Raw genomic sequence first — 23,405 nt, 5'->3', positions numbered from 1 at the left:
GTGGGTTGTTTTTCTTCTCCAATTAATGGATTTAAGCGGAGCTATTATGTCATCTGTTGCTGCTCTGAGGCGAGGGACAGAAAACTAGACAGGATTAGGCTGCCGTCGAGGTGAGCACGGAGCAGTGGAGTGGGAAGCTCACCGCAGCCTCCCAAACACACTTGTGGGCAGTGAAATAATCAGTCTCACACAGACCTGGATTAAAAACAAAACAAAACAGAACAGAATCCGTGGCTCCAATTCCCCACCAATTGCAGCTTGATAGAAATGGGTCCTAATGCAGACAGACGTAAAGGGCTCGAGCACGATTGTATTAAATGAATTCAAATCTTATTTCTTAAAGTGACTCTGAACAAAGCAGCAGCAGAAATTGATTAGATCCTGTGACTCACACAATACGGGTCTTCAGGGAATATCTGTAGCACGATTGACATTTTATCTGCCCTGCAGACACCAGACGAAGATTCGTCTGAACTCAGAGTCGTACAGCCTGCAGACCCGGGACTTGAGGATACAAGCCTGAAGCAGCCTTGCCTGTAGGTCTTGCTTAGAGATCCTTAGCGTTCTGGAAAAGCTGGGAGAAAGCCAGCACTTGTTTTAATGTCACTATCTCCAGATTAAGCTCACTTGACATTACTGCTCCCTAAGTCCCTGAGCACACCAGGTCTTTATCCCTAAGCATCACATGGACAAAGCAGGTCTGAAAAGAAAACAGCCAGCTGGGAGTGAGCTTGGTAGGGCTTCTTTCCGTTTGTTCTGTTTGGACCATTTCTTCCTTGTGGCAAGCTTGTAGTTTCCTTAGTATACCTGGGCATCCCCTGTTTCTTATTCATGTGTTTATTTTGGTCTTCCAGTCCCCTGTTTTTACTAAAGTCATAGCCGCTTCCCTTCCAGCTGCACTCACACCGCAAACAAAATAACAGTTGAGAAAACATTTTAATTATTCTCAACCACAACGTGGGCTTTTGAGCAACAACAAACAAGAGAGCCTGAGAGACCCGGAGAGGGAGGCTGGAGGCTGCCCGCATCAATGCCTGGGGAGGTGGCATAGCCATTCCTGCCAGGTCCAGAGGCAGAGCCCAGGCCCTGCTCCCTCCTTCGCCTGGCAGGGACTGGGTGAATTTGCTGAATTCCATCTGATAACTTGTCGCTGGCCAGGCGCCTCAGATAAGAAGTTGCTATGCTAAGCAAATTGCTTTTAGGAAAAGGTAGGTGTGTGTGTGTGTGTGTGTGTGTGTGTGTGTGTGTGTGTGTGTGTGTGTGTGTGTGTGTGTTAGGTGTAGGGGATGGAGGACAGTACTTTTAAAAGGAGGATAAAAACTCAAAGGACATTTTTTTTCTTCAACTGAAAATGTAGTGGGAAGCCCACAGAACTTGGAACTAAGTCCTGGATATGCTAAACACCTGCTTCGTGACACTCTCTGAGTAACATTTCCCTTATGTATAAAGTGTCAAGATCTCCACAAGGCCTCTGGGAGAAATAGAAGAAATCCAATGGAATGATCTTGAGGAGCAGAAAGGAACAGGGGGCCCCCAAAAGAAAGAAGAAGCTAATCAAAGAAGAGGAAAGGTGCCCAGGGGGCGGGGAGTGTAGGGGAGTACGGAGTTAGATGTGCTCCTGAGTAGGTTACCGGGAAAATATTAAAAGTGAAAATCGGTTTCTGGCTCCCTCCATTTTTTTTCACCTTTATACATTTTTTTTAGTATTTACACAGACACGGTAATTTTTGTGTTCACTACGGAGTGAAAGAAAGAAAGCGCAGGAGAGAAATGAAAGGGAGCAGGTAGGGATGCCTGATTCTCTTCAGGTCCTCCCCAGGTCGCCCACAGGACATCCCCCACCACGGGAGAGGTGGCCTGCGAGGACCCGGCGCTCCTCCTGGGTACTGGGCCGTGAAACCGCCAGGGGGAGCTGCATGCCGGGAGGGGCGGAGCTGCTTTAAATCGCAGCGCCGGGCGGTTCTGCATCTCAGAGAACTCTGCCACTTCTCGCTTCCAGACTCCGCAGCCGCCGACCCGGACCAGAAGCCAGGAGCCTCGCCCGCAACCGCGCAGGGAGCAGGGGTCCTAGCCATAACTTGATCGCCCGAGACCCCGCCACCTTCGGGAGCCCAGGTGTGCACCTTGCAAACTCCGCCTTCTGCACCTGCCACCTGAGCCCGCGCGAGCCTGGGACCGAGCCATGGCCAACGCGGGGCTGCAGCTGTTGGGCTTCATCCTGGCCTCGCTGGGATGGATCGGCTCCATCGTCAGCACCGCCTTGCCCCAGTGGAAGATTTACTCCTATGCTGGGGACAACATCGTGACGGCCCAGGCCATCTTCGAGGGGCTGTGGATGTCCTGCGTTTCGCAAAGCACCGGGCAGATCCAGTGCAAAGTCTTCGACTCCTTGCTGAATCTGAGCAGTGAGTGTACCCCCATCCCCCACCCCTCGCAACGACCCCTGTCCCTGGCCTCAGAGTCCCATTTCTCTGTAGTAACTTCATTCACCCCGGAGTTGTCCTGTGATTATATGGGGTTGCCCTCTCTAAGTTGGTCAAGGCTTCTGAGCATGTGCTCTGTCATGAGAAAGCAAAGAGAACCTGAGCCTCAGGTCAAAGCCCTAGATTTGCCACTAAGTCCATGCTTGGCACTTTCTGCCCTTCTGGGTGTGATTTGGCCTCAAATTCCAATCTGGTTGGGTGGAGAATGGGAGAGTGAAGACCACAGTTGGAATTCGGACTCTTGGGGCGCTTCTGCACGTTCTAATGGAGTTTGGGCAAGAAAAATGGTATACTTTGGGCAGGTTTCAAGCCTTCAAAATAGATGATTCGGAAATATCAAGTAAGGACCTTTCTGACTCTGGTGTCAAGGCGTTCCCTAGGCACAGCGAAGGTTCAATCTTTGTGTCTTTTGGCTCTTTCTCCCTGAAGAACCTCTTGTGATCCTCCCCACAAAAGTTGGCTTTCCAGCCTAGGGTCTGAAGAAGAGGCAGCTTGTACAGTCTAAGTGTAGAACGAGAAGGCCGGTGGCATGTGAGGAGGAGGGGGTCACAGAAGAGAATGGTTCTGAATAACCTGGTCAGTATGGAAAGAGAAAGGCACAGAAGGAAGCAGCCTAATGGGTGCCACTGACAGAGGCAGACACAGCTGGGAAGAAGGCTGGGGTGGGGGTGGGGGTAGGAAGGAGAAAGGGTCTTCCCATGTTGTCCCTTCTGCAAAGGGATCTCCATGTAATGGAGGATCTCTCCTCATACATGAAGTTAGAAAGGAGTATGTAGACAGAAATATTTCTACAGGTCCTGGGGAAACAGATAAAATGCCTTCACCTTCACGTTTAGGTAAAATTTTTGAGTGCTTTATCAGAAAGTCATTACATTCCCACCCAGGTAATACCATTGGTGGCTGTGTCCTCCTGCTGGAGAAACCACACTGGCAGTGTTCTGTGGGTCTGTGCTGTCCTTTAACCCACAGGAAGACCTCCCTTAGCCTTTGCCTAAACAAAGCTATCCCACAGTCCTCTGGGAGTGCTGGAGTGAACAGAGCTGGCATTGTCCCAGCAAAGGCACTTCATTTCACAGTTATGGGAACTGCCACCAATCAGCTGGACAGCCTGAGTACCTGTAGAATTTAGTCAGCCAATCTGGTTTTGTCTCCGCATCTGGACACCTATGTCCAAAGTAATCTATAAATTTGCTAAGTGTGTCTTGCTTATTCCCCTCCTGGATACACTCGGGTTGTTAGCAATTGGGAAATATTGAACGTACTGGTGGGAAGGGAAACACATTTAAGGAAATGGTGCCGGGCACTTTCGGAGCTGTACCATGGAACTGGCCGATGAGATGTGTTATGGACAAGTTCAGAGATCTTCCCTGCCCATTTTGTTCTTCTGATCCAAATTCTTCATTTCATCAGGTTGAACTTCCTCCAATGGCCAGGTAGAATAATGGTCCACGCAGCAAATACTCAGATCATCCCTACCCAGAATACTATATGAAATGTTTTATTATAATTTATCCCTTGCTGATATAGTTATTATATTTCTTAAAACTGTGACAAAAGCAGTAAATATCCTTCCGTCACAGGCATTTTCAGAAACTGCCTGTTTGTCGAGTTGTTTTAGCGGAGAACAGCTTCAGACTTCTGTTTTGGTTAAAGCCATAGTTTATTCAAGATGGAGCCCAGCAGCCTCTTTCCCCAAACCAATTCCAAGGAGCGTGAGCCTTGACTCATACCTTCTCTCCCAGCTGAGCAGTGATTCACTAAGGTGCCTTTGGACCAGACCCAGAAAACTTGTCTCTGTTTCTCCACCTGAGCTGTGGGGTTCACGCCCACCTGATGAAGAGATCTGGTTGGTGATTCACTGGCTGGTTTTTGTGTAGTTCCATGACGCCTCGAGATGAAAAGGTTTATTCAGTGCATGTGTGTGTGTGTGTGTGTGTGTGTGTGTGTGTGTGTGTGTGTAGTGTGGCTCGTGAAGGTTACCTCTCATGGGATGCTTTGAGGTGAGAGGCACTACTATAGGTTTCCTAAGATTATACTTTTGAGCTTCACCAGCAAAGCCCTCCTCACCTAAGTATCAAGACAGAGTGTGTCAGCATTTTGTAACCAGACATTCCAGGATGCTTCTTCTGTTGTATCTGGTATCAGTTGTGAAAAACACATGACCTTTACACAATGTGTGTAGGAAGTATAGTATTATTACACCCCCTAGAGAACCACTGTATACAGCAGAAAGAGGCTGTATTGTGGGTAGTTTTGACCAAACAGTTTGTGAAAATGTAACTGATAAATTTCCTGGAGAAGCAATTGTTACACCATGAATTATGGTCTATAACAGCTAAGACCGATTCCATCTCCCTGCACGTGGTATTTCTAGAGTGATGACACTGGTAGCTGAAATTTAGACATACAAAGGAGAGGGCCGGGTGCAGCTCTAGTAGACTTTTCTTTGCCTACTTTACACATCTCTCTTGGTTTTGATTTCATTCCCAACATCGTGGGAAGCCAGTTGCCTGTTTAGCTAATTGCTTCTGCTTGCTTCACTTTAATAGCCAAAGACAGGGCTACCCGGGAGGCTGCATGTTGGGAGGTATCAAAGCAGAGAAGAAGTAAGCATTTTTGTAGGAATGCTGTTGTGAAGATCCAAGCACCAGACAAATGGGAGGTTATGCTAGACTCTCTTTAAGTCTCATCTAGCCCTGAACTTCTGTAATTTGTTTATAAGCTACCCCAGCCTGTTGAACTCGCTCTGCATGAATCCACATGTGTGTAGGTGTGCTTAATGAGTATTGGTTGTCATGAGGTTTCCCAGCACTCTCACCATGATGTCAGGCTCAATCAGAGGACTGAAATCACTGACTTGGATGTCTGTGCAGCACAAGCGGAGAGGACAGGCTTCTCCGGACTCCTCTCTGCTGCTGAATGGTGAACATTCAGAAAAGCCATGGGTGTGCAGAGTGCGACACAAATGAAGCAAGAGCCGAGACTCAGAATGAGAACACATTGAGTTCCTGCCCCAGTTTGCACTGTCCAGGGGGAGCTACTTGATCTCCCCAGACTCAGGTGGATTCAGCACTTGTAAACTAGGGCAGAGTAGGAGGCACAGACGGATGAATCAAAGGTCCACTCATCTAGTCAGCAAACTGGAGCCTGGCCCTATTTTCACTTAGGGGAATGCAGCAAAGACTCTAGCCGGTGTCAGTTTTCTTTGTTACAAACTTCAGTGTTGAAAGAAGAAAAAGTAAGTGACATAGCACAGGTTTCCTAGATCGGAGTGATAATAGTGTCACGGAAAAAGTTATCTGAGGTGGGGAGCGAGTGGGAGAGGGTGGAGGGAGGAGGAAAGGGCGGTGGGAAAATGATGTAATTATATTTTAATAAAAACAAATAGTGCCACGAAAACAGTAATCCAGGACATACATTTAATCATGAGCCATTCTGAAAATGAATATTAGGTTTTAAAAGAGAGAGCAAAACTTCTCAGGATTCGCTGAGTGGTGCCAGGCCCTCATCCTCCAGGACTGCTTGGACCACTGATTTGACTTACGTGCTGACATCACACGTGGTCCACCCGCTCACACACCTGGGAAACAGAAATGCAACAAGAAAGGCGCACGTGAAACTTTGAACACAGGGAAAAATGAAAGCCGTGGTAACTGAAAACTCCACCGCAGTGTACTCTGATAGTCTGTGAAAGAGAAATGGCCTTTTTGCTCAAGTCACACAGCAGGCAGTTACCTTGTCCCTCAAGACTTATTAGGACCGTGTCAGAGCAGAAATACCATTAAAATCTGACTTGCTCATGATACATAAAGCATAGGGTAGGAATGGTAATGGGGTATAGTGCAGAGCATGCACAGTGCCAAGAGTTTATGGGGATTCTTCTGCTTGGAGAGAATGTCTTTAAAGTTTGGGGGGGGGGGAATATCCCCTGCCTGTCTATGCTTGTCTTTGCAAACTTTGATTAAAATAACTGTAGTAGAAGGGTAGTGTCTAACTCATTTCTTGTCTTATAAGTAGAGATCTTTGTAAGTATTTTTTTAATTATACTTTCAGGTTGAGAGTGGTGAGAACTCCTTAGGGGGTCTTTAAGCTGCAGATTTTTCAATCTGGCTGAGTGTAATTAAAAGGCTGCCTTCCTGTTTACTGCTGGATAATGCTCCGAAACAATAGTGTAACTTTTCCAATATTTGCTAGTCAGGTTCTCCACACACAACTTTAGTTAAAATGTTATAGAGCTAGCTACAAATTTAAAGGTCCAAGAAAGAAATGAAAGTGTTCCTAGGCATAGTGCAATAGTATATGGATGTATTTCTGCACCAAATATTATTTTGTAGCATTCACACTTCACTACCAACTTCTATGTTCTGCCTTCCTCGTTCTGCTGAGAGAGAAATGCCATCACAAGAGTTCATTGAATACAGAACTTAAAAACTGTATCAAGTTAAGGGAAAAGTATATTTTTTTCCCCTCTGCATGAATTTCTAGCATTTTGTAGCCTAACTTAAGCCTAGCTTTACATACCAAAATTCCAGCATCTCTGGACCCTCAAAAGAAGTATTTGTCAAATAAATATGATTTTGAAGATTTAGCTTAACATAAGTATGTACTTTATATATCACATTATCACCAGTTTTTAAAAGTAAAGGCATCCTTCTAGTTCAAGGTCACTGAGAACAGATTGAATGATGCACATGATTGGCCGGGAAGTGGGAAGTGTGAGCAGTGCTTTACATGCAGCCCCTCTAGCAGCCCCTCACTCTTACCCAGTTTAGGTCTCTGACTTGAATGACTTCCACAAGACCTTCATTGGAAAGAATTGACTCAGTCCAGCTGAGAACTCTAGCTTAGAATGGATCTCCACACAAAATGGTCACAACCTTAGATAGAACAACCGTTTCTTTGTCTGACTTGTAATCCATCATTATAGGTGCCCAGCTAGTACGTTTTCATGCTGTTACAATTTTCCACCATTGTCTGTGGTGTGCCAGAAAGCTTGTGTTATTTTATACTTCCTGCTCATACATGATGGTTAGGAGCTATCCAATGTCTCCATTTGATGCCAGTCTAATATAAAACAGAAGATAATTTATAATTCTATGGCTTCCAGGTGTAAGTGGAAAATGTTGCTTTGCAAAACAACATTTTTGTTATGTACTGCTTTATCATGTTTTAAAATAAAAATAAGGCACCTTATCTCTATGTTTTTATAGTTACAAAATATATTGTCCATTGGCTCCGTGTCTGTGTGTTGGACACTATAAGAAAGGGAAGCATTGTAACGTTGTTAGCAAGCATGGGATAAGAGTATCTGTCATTTCTCCTTAACTTGGCAAAAGTAGTAAGTATAAAGGAATGGCATGAAGCATAGATGCCTTCTTGATAATTTAAAGATGACAATTGTGTGAATATTTGATATTTGTAATTGTAAGTGGATGCAGATGACATGTCCATAAGCTATACCTGGTGCTCTTTGAATAGAAAACTGGATGTTTCATAAACACCTTAAGTGGAAGTCCTCGGGATTTTCCTCTTCATACCACAGCAGGGGGCTGTGATCCCGAGGAAAGTTTTCTACTGGTCATGCGAACAGCTTCAGTTCCTAGTAATGCCGTGGGTATGGAACATGACTTTGATCCCATCCTTGAGACTGATGCTCAGGAGGCTCCTCCTGAAGGATGTCTTGTGCTTAGTACTCAGCCCTGTGGGGCTGCTGGCCTGTGCTTTGATTTCATGAGTGGATTAGAATGACTATTACATGGACTAAGTCTGAGTGGAAGATGTGTAACAAGCACAACTTCCAGAGAGATCAAAGACACCAATGGAAGTCATTCATAGAGAGTCAATAAACAAATGAATGTGACAAAATGGAGAGGAGGTGCCTGAGACAGAAGAGGCTGTCTACCTCTGTGAAGGGCTACCACAGCATTAGTGCTTTCTAATTATATTGTTTCTTCACTAAGGGTAAAAGTCAGGTCACTGCGCCTTAGGATCCTCCAATAACTTCTCATTATTTGGAATAGACTCTGAACTCATGACCATGGCCTACAAAGCTTTGATGTATGTGTATGATGTGTAATGTATATGTTTGAATACATTTGTATATGTGATATATATATATATATATATTATACATACATACATACATACACACACATGCCATCTGCCAACCTTGGTAAACATCATTGCACCCCACCATTTATCATTTATCTGTAGGCTCACCAGTTGCCCCAGTTTACTCAGGATCCAGGGCCTTCTTAGGATACTGAACTTCTCATTTAAAATATAGAGTATCCTGGGCAAACAGGCACGAGTGGTCACCCTATCCTCCATCACATAGATCCCTTTATTGACTGCAGCATCTTCCCAAAATGCTTTCCTTCTGAGCTGAACACTGAAACCAAATCCAAAATCTGTGTTTTATAAGATCGTAATGATTTAGTTTTTCATTCTTCTAGTAAGTGACGGTTGCCCTTGCAACCACTGCTAATGAATCAGAAGGAAGTGAACACCTTAAGTGGAAGTCCTCGGGACTTTCCTCTTCATACCACAGCAGGGCTGTGATTCCAAGGAAAGTTTTCTACTGGTCATGTGAACAGCTTCAGTTCCTAGTAATGCCGTGGGCATGGAACATGGCTTTGATCCCATAGCTCCTACGTCACCCTGGAACCCTGTAAGAAGTGTGCAAGAGAGGTGTGCATATGTGCTTACTGAACACTTATGAGCAGATGAATTTGACGGAAGAGGCCGAGAGTGTACTGTTTGTTGAGTATTTTGATGAAAGATTAAAAATTGCTTCCAAATATCACCGAAATACTGTGAAAATACATTTGATCCCATTTAGAAAGGGATTAATGTGATTCTGCCATCGATTGCAATAATAAGGATAGAAACTGGTGTTAGTGAAAACTCTGTGGTGTTCCAGAGGTGTTTGTTTTGAGTTAGAATTGGTGACCTAACTGCTCAATCTTGAACATGTGAAGACTAGGCCTGTGTACACATTAAATATTGGGGCTGCCATCATCGTAGTCACCTCTGAAGACCAGCAAGGAGCGAACTATTCTAACTCACTGGGTAGAGATATTGTCCCTCACATTCCATAAAATACAAGCATGGCCCTAAAGAGTATTAGGTAGTTTTTCCAAGATCCTAGTTTGCTGCAGTGTAAGTTTCTCCGTATACAACCTTCCATTTCACTTATTAAGGCTGTAAGACAATGATGTTCAGTTGAAAGAGGAAATAAATCTGTAATTTAAAGGTCTTCTAACCAGTGTACGCCGCCCCCCTATATTGTTATATCATAATGTTGGCTTTCAGCTTTTGTTCTTCAGGAAGCACACTGGCTCAGTCTCTCAAGCCCAATTCTGTCTCTCGTGCTAACACAACAGAACAAAGATAAGAACGGGAACTTTAGAAAATTGGTGGAAACCTGAGAAATACAAGTTGGAGTTATTATCTCTGACATTCTAACATGAGGATTTTGTAATTTTAAAAACTGGTGGTGTAGTTATCTGGGAATCTACTGCTCTGCTCCAAGTTACCTTCTTAAAGATTGCCTTAACACTAATGTTCTAGAAGGCTATATCCTTTCCCACTGAACTTCTCATAACTAGGGATAAAATGTTGCTTATCTAGCCATGATCATCTCTGAAAAAAATCTCATTTATCATCCATAGTCACTTGTTTTTTTTTCTGAAGGTTAAATATAAATATAAAACTAGTGACTAGTAATAAATATGTTTTAAGCCATTTATTTGCAAATGGTGACCGTTAAGGATAATATATATGTTAATTCAGAATCTCAATATTCAGGTAGTAAGGATTACATATTCAATTCAGTGAGACCTATTCAACTGATTCATTAATAATTTTTTTTAAGTTGGCTTTGAGGTGAATAACTGAAGTACTAGCCATCCTCCAGACTGTGCTCATCTTCCTGGCAACAGTTCTGATAGCTAGAGTAGAAGCATCCCTTCTTTCCCTCCCAAAGAACCCTCAAGTACATCTCATCTCCCACTGTTCTTCCACTGCTCTAGGAGGATTTTTACATGTCCTAAATGTTTCCTCTCAGGTACTTTGCAGGCAACCCGTGCCTTGATGGTGATTGGCATCCTGCTGGGGCTGATCGCAATCTTTGTGTCCACCATTGGCATGAAGTGCATGAAGTGCTTGGAAGATGATGAGGTGCAGAAGATGTGGATGGCTGTCATCGGGGGCATTATATTCGTCGTTTCTGGTAAGAGAGGCCCCTCCTCCTCCTTGCCTACTTTTCTCAAGTGTGGTTTGAATCTACTTTTCTAGTGTTTAGTTTTTTTAGTTTATGTTAGATTCATTGTACTTGAAAAGTTTTCTTTTGTGTGTGTGTGTGTGTTTGTTTTTGTTTTTCAAGACAGGGTTTCTCCGTGTAGCTTTGGAGCCTATCCTGAAACACACTCTGTAGAACAGGTTGGCCTCGAACGCACAGAGACCCACCTGCCTGTGCCACCTGAGTACTGGGATTAAAGGCGTGCGCCACCACACTCAGCAGTACTTGGAAAGTTTTAAAGTATCTTACCATTTGTAAAATACTTTACAGATACTTATAGGGCCTTACAGTCAGTTGGCTTTCATGTTCTCAGGAAGAATCAGATGAAAAGTTGACTTGTGGACACTTCTCAGGTACAACCACGAAGGAGTTGGGTGCCCACTTGTTTCATAGCCCCAGACTCTTCAAGTTTAGAAAGATGTCCGACACTTAGCAAAAGAGTCTGGACCAATTTTATGTGATTCAGAATATGCTCTTTGGTAGCTATAGTTGTGGTACATGGTGGTACATGTGATCCTAGCATGAGAGAGATGATTGCAGGGAAATGTGAAGTTCAAGGTCAGCCTCAGCCACATAAGACACACACACACACACACACACACACACACACACACACACACACACACACACACATACACACACACACACACACACCCCACATTAAAAAGGACCTTAGAAAATGTTAATAATGTCATAGAAAAGACTAAGAAAATATGAATAGTATGTTAATGATACTGGATTGGGAAAAATGGGATTGAGACAGTAGAGAAAGATAAAGGTAACATTGTAGATGGGCAGAGCTAATTCCACAAACATGGTGGGCCCATGGATCAGAAAGAATATAGGTCAAGTGGGTTGCAGCAAATGGAATATTGACAAGGCAGGTGGAGGGTTAGCTGAGCTAAGGAAGAAAACAGTACAGAAAAGGATTTGAAAACTGTTGACAAAATAGGTTATGTGTCACACAGAAAACAGGTAACATTTTCTGCTTTATTCAAATGTTGATTGGCATGTCAGGTTATATGTTTGAGGAATAAAGAAATCTGAATGATGGACACCATTTCAGAACTTTCTAAGGATATGTTAAATATGATAGGTATTATATTACAGGTATGCTATTGATTATGTTCATATATAGACTCTATATAATACATAGATTGAGCAACAGGCTACTGCATAGATCCCATGTGTTATATGTATGTAATAATTGATTACACTGGTGATGTAACTACTAAAAATAAGAATTAGATTTTATTTCTTTATTTCTCTCGTTGGCAGAAGACCAGTGGAGGGTGTCGATCCAGCATAGTTTGTGACGTTAGCCAGTAATGGAGGCAGAGTGTGACTTTGCTAAAGATGTGGTTCAAGTGACCAGATGCTCCATTTGTCCAAACACAATTAGCTCCTACCTGAAAAGACATGAACAAATTTTTATTGCTAACAACTTAAAGTTACAATCAAAGACTGTATTGCATCATACCAAACCCATCCCCACAATTCCCACAAATACCACAGACATACACGATTCCAAGTGCAGTCTAGGATGGCCTCAGAAGTTCAGGTGGCCAGTTCAAGAGCATGTGCATAATCAGTTTACCCAGGCACCCAAAATGATCTTATGTACCATCAAATACTATAAAAAGAAGTTACTTGTTTTCTTTTTAAATTAGTTTTGGATTTGACAGTTTTATGTACATTTATTATATGAATCATGGTATGTTGAAGTGTATATATATTCTACAATGAATAAATTAAATTATATGTATGTTTTGCCTCAGATTTTATTTCAGCCACTGTAGCATAGCATTTCTTTTTCTCCTCCTTCTTCTTTTTCTCCTCTTCCTCCTCCTCCTCCTCCTCCCCCTCCTCCCCCATGTCCTCCTCCTCTTCCTGCTGTTTGTTTTTCAAGACAGGGTTTCTCTGTGCAGCCCTGGCTATTCTGGAACTTATTCTATACTCCAAACTGGCTTTAAACTCACATGGAGCCACCTGTCTCTGCCTAATGCACTACCTGGCTACCCTCTAGTATTTTTAAGGACCCTGTAGTCATTATACCATAAAAGAAATATCTCAGCCAGGCGGTGGTGGCGCACGCCTTTAATCCCAGCACTCAGGAGGCAGAGCCAGGCAGATCTCTGTGAGTTCGAGGCCAGCCTGGGCTACAAAGTGAGTTCCAGGAAAGGCGCAAAGAAACCCTTGGTTTTTAGAGACAGAGAAACCCTGTCTCGAAAAACCAAAAAAAAAAAAAGAAATATCTCAAGCTTATTCTTAATTTCTACTTGAAAGTTTGTGTCTTTTGGTGAGTATCTCTTTGGATAAAAATAAATGATGTAATTTAGACATCATATAAACACTGGAATGAGTGACATTGCCCAGCTCATTTCCTTTCATTATTGATTACAAAATATCATGAATAATTGAGTTCACTTATGTAAATCAGTCCAGTGTGTCACCTCCCCAAATGATTCCAGTGTTAGATATTGCCTTAAACCTGGGACAAAAAGAATCTTGATGATCTGGCCCATTCTGAGAGAGGTTCTACTTCCTGTGCTAGTTAGCTCTGATTTTGCTGCTAAACAAAAACCTAAAAATCGAGTTTGAATTTGTCAAGAAGAATGCAGGAGGATTTTCATCTTACCTTTTGTAAGCACTTCTCTGCTAATATGAACAAACATTTTTTTTAAAAAGTAGTTTCATATGCTAAACTACAGTACTGCAGAACTTTTGGCAGAGGTTTTGAATAAGATGGACCAGGTGAGTTGTTCCCCAAGAACACTATTAGTGCCAGTGGCCTTGGACTATAAATAAATAAGACATCATAAATAGCATAATCTAGGCCCAACTTCAATCTAATTTCTTTGTAATTCTTTGCAGAACAGTTGGAATAAATCATATCTAAGTCAAATTGATTTCCATAGTAATAAAATAAAATGTCAGCACTCTTGATGAGATTCAATTCTGATAGAATACAATTAGGTTTAATAGTCTGTGTTTTGGTGCTCAATGTCCCACAGTGATTAATGACTTTGCTTTGAATTTCTGTAGGTCTGGCGACTTTAGTGGCCACAGCATGGTATGGAAATAGAATTGTTCAAGAATTCTATGACCCCATGACCCCCGTCAATGCCAGGTAATGCTAGTCATGCATAAAATAGTTCATTCTCTGAAAATCAACCCTTTTTGTGTTTGGCAGACTCCTGTCAGTGCCTTAGTTTCTCAGAGTTGTTTTCAAGAATTATATGGAAATCTATGTTGAACTTGCAAACAATTTAAATGACCCCTGACTCATGTTAGAATGAATTTGATAATTGCTTTAACAGCCAGTACTGATGACAAAATGCACTTCAAAGGAGAAATGTTCTAAGCTGGATTCTAGCCAACAACATATCACATCTTTTTTCTTCCCCGAATATGAACAAAAATGCTAATGTATTGGACATGCTTTTCTTGAAATGTATTATGATGTTTCCAATACCTATGATCACTTGTAACTAACATACATGTTCATGATTTATTGAAAAAAAAATATAAAACCACCGTAGTGGTTAACAAATAATGCTTCATTCCCAAGAGTATCCACATGAAACTATGATGTATTTTTCTAGTACATTCAGATGCCACTTTAAAATTGTGTGTTCCATTACTACTATAAAATTGACTTTACAAAGGTTACCTTTCTTAATAGTTCAAGTTTTGCAGGTTCAGGACTTGAGTCTTGGCTCTCAGGTAACAATGCTCTTTGATCAAGGACAAGGCTTATTGTCTCACTGTCTTCCCATCTGTAAAGCTTAATAACCATATTCAAAGCTAGAATGTTAAGATGTAATTACTGTTTGTGAATGCTAGCGTGAGCGAATGAAAAATTCCAGTGTTTGCAGAGATAAATGTGCATCTTTTTATCCAGTCGCCCACATACAGAAGAACATAGGCTTCGGCCGTTGTTGGAGCCTAGCCCATCCTGTAAGATTTATGATGTAGGGACAGAAACTGCTGGAGGTCAATGGGCCGCATTTTCAGCAGAGCAATAATATTAGGAGTGCACGAGAAAGCATTTTATAAATTGCCGGGCTCTGTACGCTCGTTATTGTGTGATGGCACATTACCCTGAACACCCTCCAGGGAAGCAAGTGAGACAATCTGCTTTGAGGGAAGAAACAATGGGTGAGAGGTAGAATTGCTGGTCCAGAGCTGCAGCGACTGAGCATCGCATCAGGACTCAAGCCCTGTGACTTCCTCAGCCAGCCCTTTTCTCTGTGTGATACCCATAGTCAGCCACAGGTTCCTCATTCCAGGAATGTGGATTAATGTGTCCACCTGGCCTTTTTCAATCCGAAATCAGCCATGCGATATTCAGATGTCTTTCTTTCAAAGTACAAGCTTTATATTTTATTTTAACTAGGTTCTCTGATCACTAATCATTTTTTGTTACAGAAATGTTTACCATTTGAGGGTAGTAGACTTTGTAAGGAATAACCTAGGACTGTGGCCCAGTCCTCACTTCTCAAGTGTCTAAACATCCTTTCCAAGCCTTCTTTTCTTGGAAAGGTCTTTGGAAATATTTGTGTAATTAAACTGGTGTATTGCATGTCATATTGCTGATGTACTCTTGCAAATTATTGATAATTACAATGTCAACATTATTTCATGGATGTGCGCACAAACGGCAGCTCCTGGGAGATCATCGGGTTATTTTTAATTATAAATATATATAAAATATATATTGCTATAATATATATATATATAAATATATTGCTATTGATTTTCTCCTTTTGCCAATGGTCCTCATAGCAGCACATTGCTGTCTTTTCTTTCAGGTATGAATTTGGCCAGGCCCTCTTCACTGGCTGGGCTGCTGCCTCCCTCTGCCTCCTGGGAGGTGCCCTACTTTCTTGCTCCTGTCCCCGGAAAACAACCTCTTACCCAACACCAAGGCCTTATCCCAAGCCGACACCTTCTAGTGGGAAAGACTACGTGTGACAGAGGCAAAGGGAAGAAATCCTGCTGGAGCAAATACAAAGTGGACGTTGAAACTAGTATTGACATTAAGGCCTTAAACTGTTGACTCTGGTGATCTGAGCTGTAGTATAACAAAAGGAAGCATATTTTTGTACATCCCTGTGGTTATGAGGGGCTTGGCTGTGCCTTACCATCTTTCCTGAGTACAGGAAGGAAGCCTTTTGCATTTGAACTGCTGCTTCCTACTGAGAAGTCCTACTCAAACTGGGGAAGGGTGCTCCTTAAACGTGTATAAATATGTATATATACATATTTTCTATTAAAACATAGACAGTTAAAAACCTCTTATTCTCCTCATGTTGGTACCAACATACTTAAAATGACTAAAATACAGACAATTCCATATTGACTAAGTAAGCCTAGTGATCTATTTTTCTTTCTTTCTGTGAACATGTGGTCAATGAAATATCACCCCCTCATCAGCAGTTAGCATCCTTGCCCTAAGACCAAACTTCCTTATCAAGTCTGACTTCATTCCCTTTCCCATGTGTACTCTTCACAACAACATATTTAAATTTTTTTTTCTCTGACAACAACTGCTTTTTCAGCCTGGTACTTTGAGGTTTGTTTCTAACTCCTGAATCTAATCACGAATTTCCCAGCCCACATTTGAAGCTTAAAACAAGTCCGAATCACTTAGCACATCCATTTCTGAGCTGTGGGAGCAAATCTTCTGGATAGCTGATGTTTTTCTGCTGACCTTCCCTCATGGTCCTTGCCCTTTGGTCTGTAGCCGTCTTGTTTGCTTTGAAAATATTTGTTTCACTGAGTGGCTGTCCTGCTAACCCTGTTGTTGAAACAGTTTTATTGATTGCATTTTTCACGTACTTATTCACCATTCCATATCCTGCCAACTACGTTTTTCTTCTTCGCTCCTCGGCTATCTTGATTTCTCACATATAATTATCATATGTTTTAGCTCTTCTCTGGGAGGTGTGGTCTGTTTATCTGCACGAAGTGCTAGACTTGCAGGAGCGATAATATAGTGACAAATATTCTCTCTGTAGCTGTGAGCAATTTACAGTCTTTATACCTCTTTTCCCATCTGTCAAATTGGGATAATTACACTTAACCAGCTGGTAGAGGTAATGTGAGCATTAATTAGTTGATATGACTCTCATTCTTTGAACATGAAATATGCCTAAGTAGTGTTTTTCCTTGCTCAATTAGCAGTTTTGAAGTCACTGAATAAAATCTCCACACACGCCTTCACACTGTTCCGTATCTTTCTTTTTTCATGAGACTATTTCATCTCCTTCAGCTGTGCCTGGCCTCTTGTTGGTGCTGTTTCATTTTGACAAGTGCTCTTACTATTCTAATCTGTAGGAAAGGCCCTTCAGCAGAGCAAGATGATGTAGTAGAAAGTGTTGACATTGACATTTTGAGACCTGGATTTGAATCTTGGTGCTATCACTTAATGACTGACTCGGGCAAAGGCACTTGGTTGCCCTAAATGTATTGCTACATCTACATAAGTTCTTTAATTCCTGCCCTGACTATGTCACAGGATTCGAGAGGGGACACATGCAAACATGGTTTTATGAGGTGAAACATGTTGCTCTATAGTCATCAAGGAATTTAAGTTAATAGGTTTTGTGGTTATTTTTTAAACAACTGGAAAGAGAGAGTTGTTAATTGGGTCTCTTTCCTTAAGAAGTCTCACAATGAGCTACTAAAGCTCACTAAGTTAAACTGATCTTGTTTTTAAAGTTTTTGTTGAGACAGTGTCTCAATCTGTGGCTCAAGCTGGCCAAGAACTTTTGTGTCATCCAGAGATTCTTGTGCATCAGCTTCCCAGCTGTTGAGATGATATGCATGATTCCCCTGCTCCCCACGACATTACATCTTAATTTCATCAGTCTGTAACTAAGTAAATGTAATGAAGGAAATTGACAGTGTGGACACTAAAGGAGTATGAATTGCTCTTTGTGAAGTGATACTTTCAAAGTTGGATAGAAGCCAGCAGTTCTAGAAGAGATTGAGAACATTTAGTGGTAAAACCACATGGAGAAAGTTATACAAAGGATGGAGTCATGTGGACTTGAACTATGTATGTTTTACTGTATTTCTGTGTGTAAAAGTAATCATACAAAGATCTTTTGCCACAATTCTGGTAATGTAAATGCATACAAATAACGCTCACCAAACTACACAGAGTTCTATATTCCAAAATAATCCCAAAGAAGTTTGATGTCAGAACTTACCCAGATCTGATATTTTCAAACCTGGAAACAGACCAATCGATATTTGGGGGCTCTGATGGGAATTTGTATAAAGCATTACTCTTTTTCAATAAATTGTTGTTTTTTAGTGAAAAATAAAAGCTTCATGGCTTTTTTTTTAAATGGATTTTGTTACTTTTTTTTTATTTTTATTTTGCAATACAATTCAGTTCTACATATCAGCCACGGATTCCCTTGTTCTCCCCCCTCCCGCCCCCCTCACCTTCCCCCCAGCCCACCCCCCATTCCCACCTCCTCCAGGGCAAAGCCTCCCCCTCCCCCGCGCGGACTAAGATCAACCTGGTAGACTCAGTCCAGGTAGGTCCAGTCCCCTCCTCCCAGGCCAAGCCAAGCGATCCTGCATAGGCCCCAGGTTTCAAACAGCCAACTCATGCAATAAGCACAGGACCCGGTCCCACTACCTGGATGCCTCCCAAACAGATCAAGCCAATCAACTGTCTCATCCATTCAGAGGGCCTGATCCAGTTGGTGACCCCTCAGACATTGGTTCATAGTTCATGTGTTTCCATTCGTTTGGCTACTTGTCCCTGTGCTTTATCTCAAAAAAAAAAAAAAAAAAAAACCACATGATCATGGCTTTTTTTTCTAATTGTGTATTCCAAAACTGGTAGTGTGCACAAGAATGGGATGCATGAGATAGGACCTTACTCACTATGTGTTTTCGAAAAAGAGTCATGGTCCCAGGGGAGTTGGGGATCCCTCTTTGGGTAGTCTCTGTCTCGTTATTAAAATCATTCAGAAACAGACTTCAAAGGAAGCTCAAGAACATTTTGTTTGCTTGCTTGCTTGCTTGCTTATTTATTTGAGAGAAAAACAATTAACCAGACAAGGTACAAATCTTGACAGGTGTCAGGAAGAGGAAGATAGAAAGTGTGAAAGCCAAGTCTTTAAAGGAAAGCAGACAGGATCAGTCAATGATGGAGGTCAACAAGCAGCCACATGGCAGATAAGCAGCCTCATTGCAGAAGAGGATGGGGGCTTCAGGTTAAGAGTGGCACATCCCAGGGTGTCCCAGGATGACTTAGAAAAGTGGTCAGGCCACTTTGGTGCTGTGTGATGTGGGCTCTGCAAAATACTGCACAAGGGAGGGGTTTCTGAGAGGGCTAAGTACATGAGTTCATTGAAGGGATAATTATTCCTCCCATCTCCATTGCATGCCTTTCGGTGAATCATCTTTCCTGAGGGGTGGTCTCTTGATGAGGTGACTGCTAAGCCCAGCTAAATTAACTCTTAAGAGAGGAGACAATAGTATATAATGTTCTAATCTTTGGAGCAGATCAGAATGACATGTCTCCACCCAGGGCCAGAGATAGATTCTAGTCTTTTGACCAGAAAGAAAAAGCTTTTCTTGAATGAGCCTCAACACAGCCATGATACCCATTCTTAACAGCCCCCAAGATGACTATAACTTTCCCTGATCAAGAATCAAGACCCTAAAAACATTTAGGTTAGGAGTGGGTTAAAATTCACTTCCAAGGCTGTTCACCAGGAGGAACTAGTGTCTGACCTGTAGTTTCAGTCACACCCTCACATGTAGCCTCCAGGAAAAGGAGCTCATTTAGAAGAGAGATAGCAAGAACCCAGGTCAGAAACCACAGCTACGTTCTGACATCTCTGACCTCCAGCACAGACAGGCTAGAGATCATTTCCACCTCCTGACCAAGGAGAAGAATCAAACTCCTGCTTGCAGTATCTCTGCCCTAAACTACTGCGGCTGTTTCTATCTCATGTCCTCATCAATATTCACCTTGGCCTGTCTTTCAAACATCTGTGTTGCTCCACTCACAAGGGTATGTATCTCTCCCAAATGGGGGTCCTCTCTAGGATGAAGACATAGTTACCAGGAGATGTCACCATTCAGACATCTCCCAGCGCCCTGACCTCATTTTACGTAGAGTCTTCTTTAAGAGAAAATCCTTCCTTCTTCTCTCTCTTTCTTCCTTCCTCTCACCACAAGGTAGTGTGCACCTCCTCCCTTCCTTTCTTCCCTTTCTCTTTCTCTGTTTCCCCTTCTCCTCTCCTCAGACCCTGCCCATTTTCTCTTTCTTCCCACCTTCCTTCCCCCTTAATAAAACTTTTCACATGGGTGCCATGTCTGTATGGTGTGAGTGATTTTCCACCATGCCCCCTTGGCTACCACCTGCCATGTCTGCATGGCCTGTCTCTCTCTCACCTGCTGTGGGGCACCTTGGTTCCACCCACCAAGGCCTCTTTCCCACCATTTTACAAAACGAGATGGTACTTAATTCCTTCCTTTCATCCGTAGAAGGACATGCACCAATGGATGAAGAGTAAAAGACAGGGTCTGGAAATCTATTTATTTGTTTGTTTTTGTTTGTTTATTTATTTATAGTTTTTTAAATTTTTTCATTAATTTTACATATTGACCACAGTTTCCCCTCAGTCCTTTCCTCCTGGTTCCCTCTCCCTATGACCTCCCTTCTATGACCCCTCCCCATGGACTTCTTCTCAGTCTCCATTCAGAAAGGGGCAGGCCTCCCATGAGAGTCAATAAAACATGGCCCATCAAGTTGAGGCAGGACCAAGCTCCTCCTCCTGCATCAAGGTTGAGTGAGACAACCCAGCATGGGGAATGGGCTCCCAAAAGCCAGCTCAAGAGCCAGGGACAGATCCTGATGGGAGCCCCACAAACAGACCAAGGTATGCATAAAAAGTGCCTCTTAGAAATGCAAGTGGTGAAATCATTCCCTTGTTATCTTAAAGTATCAGTGGCTGAGAGCAGCTTCGTGGCCTCTCCCCAGGTAATTTTCATATAAATGAGACCAGGAGTGTGAGCAGAAGTTTCAGCTCTACTGGGCAGTCTCCTGGTCCATGACGGGGAAGGGATGAAAACCATTGCCTGTCAGTTTGAATTCCCCTTCAGTTGAACAGATGCAGCAGCATCAATGCCTTGCTTGCACAACATTTAAATTCCAAAGGCGAGGTCCAGGGCAATGAAGTTTGAAGAAATACAATATGAAGAACATGAGGGAAAACTGGGTTGAAATCTTCCCATGCAGACTCTCACTGCCATGGGCTCGTCCATGTCTGGGGGCCCCTTTGGCTTGTACAACTAATTCTTTTCCTCCCTTAATTTATCACTTCTGCATACTCCCACAGCCTGCAGGAAATCCCCATGTTGTTTGGCCTGGCGTTAGTATCCTATTATGACCTCATTATGGAGTTTCCCCCTTTTCTATTTGCATGTGAAGTATTTCTGCTTTCCCATCCTTCTCAACCCTGTTTAAACCTGGCCATTCTAAAATGTCATTCTTTAGAAACTGAAAGAAAGCACTCCGGGGCTCGTTTTGAGATCAAACCTCCACAAACATCAAGGCATTCTATATACCAGACTTCCACTGACAGTTTTCCAAGGTAGCCAATATTCGAAATTGGAAACTAGATATAGATTCATTAAATTGACATTACTGAATACCAGTTCCATTAAATACAGACAGCCCAAAAAAGTGTGTTAAATAAATTAGACATAGTCTTGAACCTGGGTAGTGTGAAAGATGCCTAGTGACACATAAACTTCACATGTAGCTCTAATTCTACTCCAGACAGCTGTTGAGATTGAAAGTTCCCCATGCCTTGCTCCGTAGGCTCCCATAGTGGCTCTTCTCAGTAAAAGCAATTTAGAGTTACCTGAGAACTTTAGAAATGTTCTAATCGTTCTAATCCTAGGAGTGTGCCTCAAACAGTAGTCCTGAAGCTCTGAGAAAAGAGTCCCGTTTGAGCTCCACTGGCGATTCCTAAATACTAGCTGCCATGGTGACACACAGATTGCTGAGTATCTATAGGCCAATCTAGCCCAGGATTGTGAGGAAACACACATGTCGGGACTTCGTATTTTGCACTGTTACCTTTCTTTCCTTCTTTCGCGAAGGTCACCTTTCACTTTCTGATGTTGGGCTTTGCTTGTGTTTGATGTAGGAGATTAAAGGATTAATAGGCCAACAGAAACATTTGCTCTGTTTCTTTGTACACAGACTCCTTTCTTGACTTTCTCCATTATTTTTAATTTATGCCCACAGTCACTCATACAAAGCAAATACTGTATTGAAGATCAGCTTTCTATTTAGCAGCCATGTATACTCAAGAATAAATGACTACATAAGAAATGGACCCTGAGTTATTTTTATTTGATGAGCTTTTTCTTTTTTCAAGAAAGTCCTTACACCTTAGCCTTGTTTCATTTTTTATAAAGTGACTAGCATTTCTACTGTTTTGGGTTTGGTTTTTTTTTTTTTGGTTTTTGTTTTGCTGTTTTTGGTTGTTTGTTTTGTTTATTTATCTGGTTTTTGGTTTTTCAAGACAGGGTTTCTCTGTGTAGTCCTGGCTCTCCTGGCATTTCTACTTTTTGATTTCCATATTCCTTCATTTCTGTCAATTATTGCCTTGATCTCCCCACTCAAAAGAAAAAAGAAAAACATATATCTCTCTCTCTTTCTCTCTCCTCTCTCTCCTCTCTCTCTCTCTCTCTCTCTCTCTCTCTCTCTCTCTCTCTCTCTCTCTCACACACACACACACACACACACACACACACACACACACACACACTGATAGAAGTTAAAGTTTGAAAACTAATCTATCCTTTCTTACATGACCTGACTTACACCAAGTGATACAAGGAGGTGGGATATCTTTGAGTTCAGTGGTGTCCTTTCCTCTGGCCTCATGTGGGCTTTAATTCAGGAGTTACGGTGCCAGAGGCTCACAGTCACACACTTCCAATGAGTTGAATGGTTCAAGGTTTGCATCTCTGAATTCAAAGAATTAAATATTCCAACCATGGAGGGTAAGTTCCAGAAAGAATTGCAGATTCGTGGGTGGGAGCTTAAGCGGGGGTGAAGGGCAGAACTCCTGTGTACAGGAGCAGTTCCCTGGAAATGGGGTGCTGCTGAGCTGGTAATCTGGGGCAGAAACTAGGGTCAGGCATAGGCAAGAGGTCTTTCCAGTTGGACTACCCATGAGATTTGCAGTTAGGTCATCACGTCCTTACTCATAGTCTCCAGACCAGTGCGCTCACTTAGGAAAAGAGATAGCAAGGAACCAGGAACCAGAAACAACTTCTAGTATTCCTGCTGCATTGGGATCCCTGCTCCACTGTGGTGATATATTGTGTCACCCAATATATTGTGCACCCTAATAAAGCTTATCTGAGGATCAGAGGGAAAAGCTAGCCACTATATTAAACATAGAAGTCGGGCAATGGTAGCACATGCCTTTAATCCTAGCATTTGGAGGGCAGATTCATCCAGACCTCTGTGAGTTCAAGGCCACACTGGGGAACAGAGCCAGACATGGTGACACACGCCTTTAATCCCAGCACTAACCATAGAGGTCTGGAGGTCTGTA

At 42.4% G+C, this 23,405-nt stretch overlaps 1 protein-coding gene across 1 annotated transcript; it reads left to right on the top strand.

Moving 5' to 3' along the window:
- Positions 1 to 1,908: 1,908 nt before the first annotated feature.
- On the top strand, positions 1,909 to 18,103 carry Cldn1 (claudin 1). Its single transcript, XM_052753875.1, has 4 exons — positions 1,909 to 2,405; positions 10,552 to 10,716; positions 13,831 to 13,915; positions 15,600 to 18,103. The coding sequence occupies exons 1-4, from the start codon at positions 2,183 to 2,185 to the stop codon at positions 15,760 to 15,762; spliced, it is 636 nt and encodes a 211-aa protein (XP_052609835.1). The 5' UTR covers positions 1,909 to 2,182; the 3' UTR covers positions 15,763 to 18,103.
- The last annotated feature ends 5,302 nt before the right edge of the window (positions 18,104 to 23,405 follow it).

The sequence above is a fragment of the Peromyscus californicus genome, unplaced genomic scaffold (assembly GCF_007827085.1).
Source record: "Peromyscus californicus insignis strain IS unplaced genomic scaffold, ASM782708v3 Scaffold_25__1_contigs__length_3188244, whole genome shotgun sequence".
Classification (NCBI taxonomy): domain Eukaryota; kingdom Metazoa; phylum Chordata; class Mammalia; order Rodentia; family Cricetidae; genus Peromyscus; species Peromyscus californicus.
Note: the sequence above shows the minus strand (reverse complement) of the source record. Positions and strands in the feature narration are given on the sequence as shown.

Excerpts from the sequence above, each read along its gene's own strand:
- Cldn1 (XM_052753875.1), top strand. The coding sequence starts at position 2,183 with ATGGCCAACGCGGGGCTGCAGCTGTTGGGCTTCATCCTGGCCTCGCTG. Across the intron at positions 10,717-13,830 it reads CATTATATTCGTCGTTTCTG|GTCTGGCGACTTTAGTGGCC; the intron begins GTAAGAGAGGCC and ends GAATTTCTGTAG. Across the intron at positions 13,916-15,599 it reads ATGACCCCCGTCAATGCCAG|GTATGAATTTGGCCAGGCCC; the intron begins GTAATGCTAGTC and ends CTTTTCTTTCAG.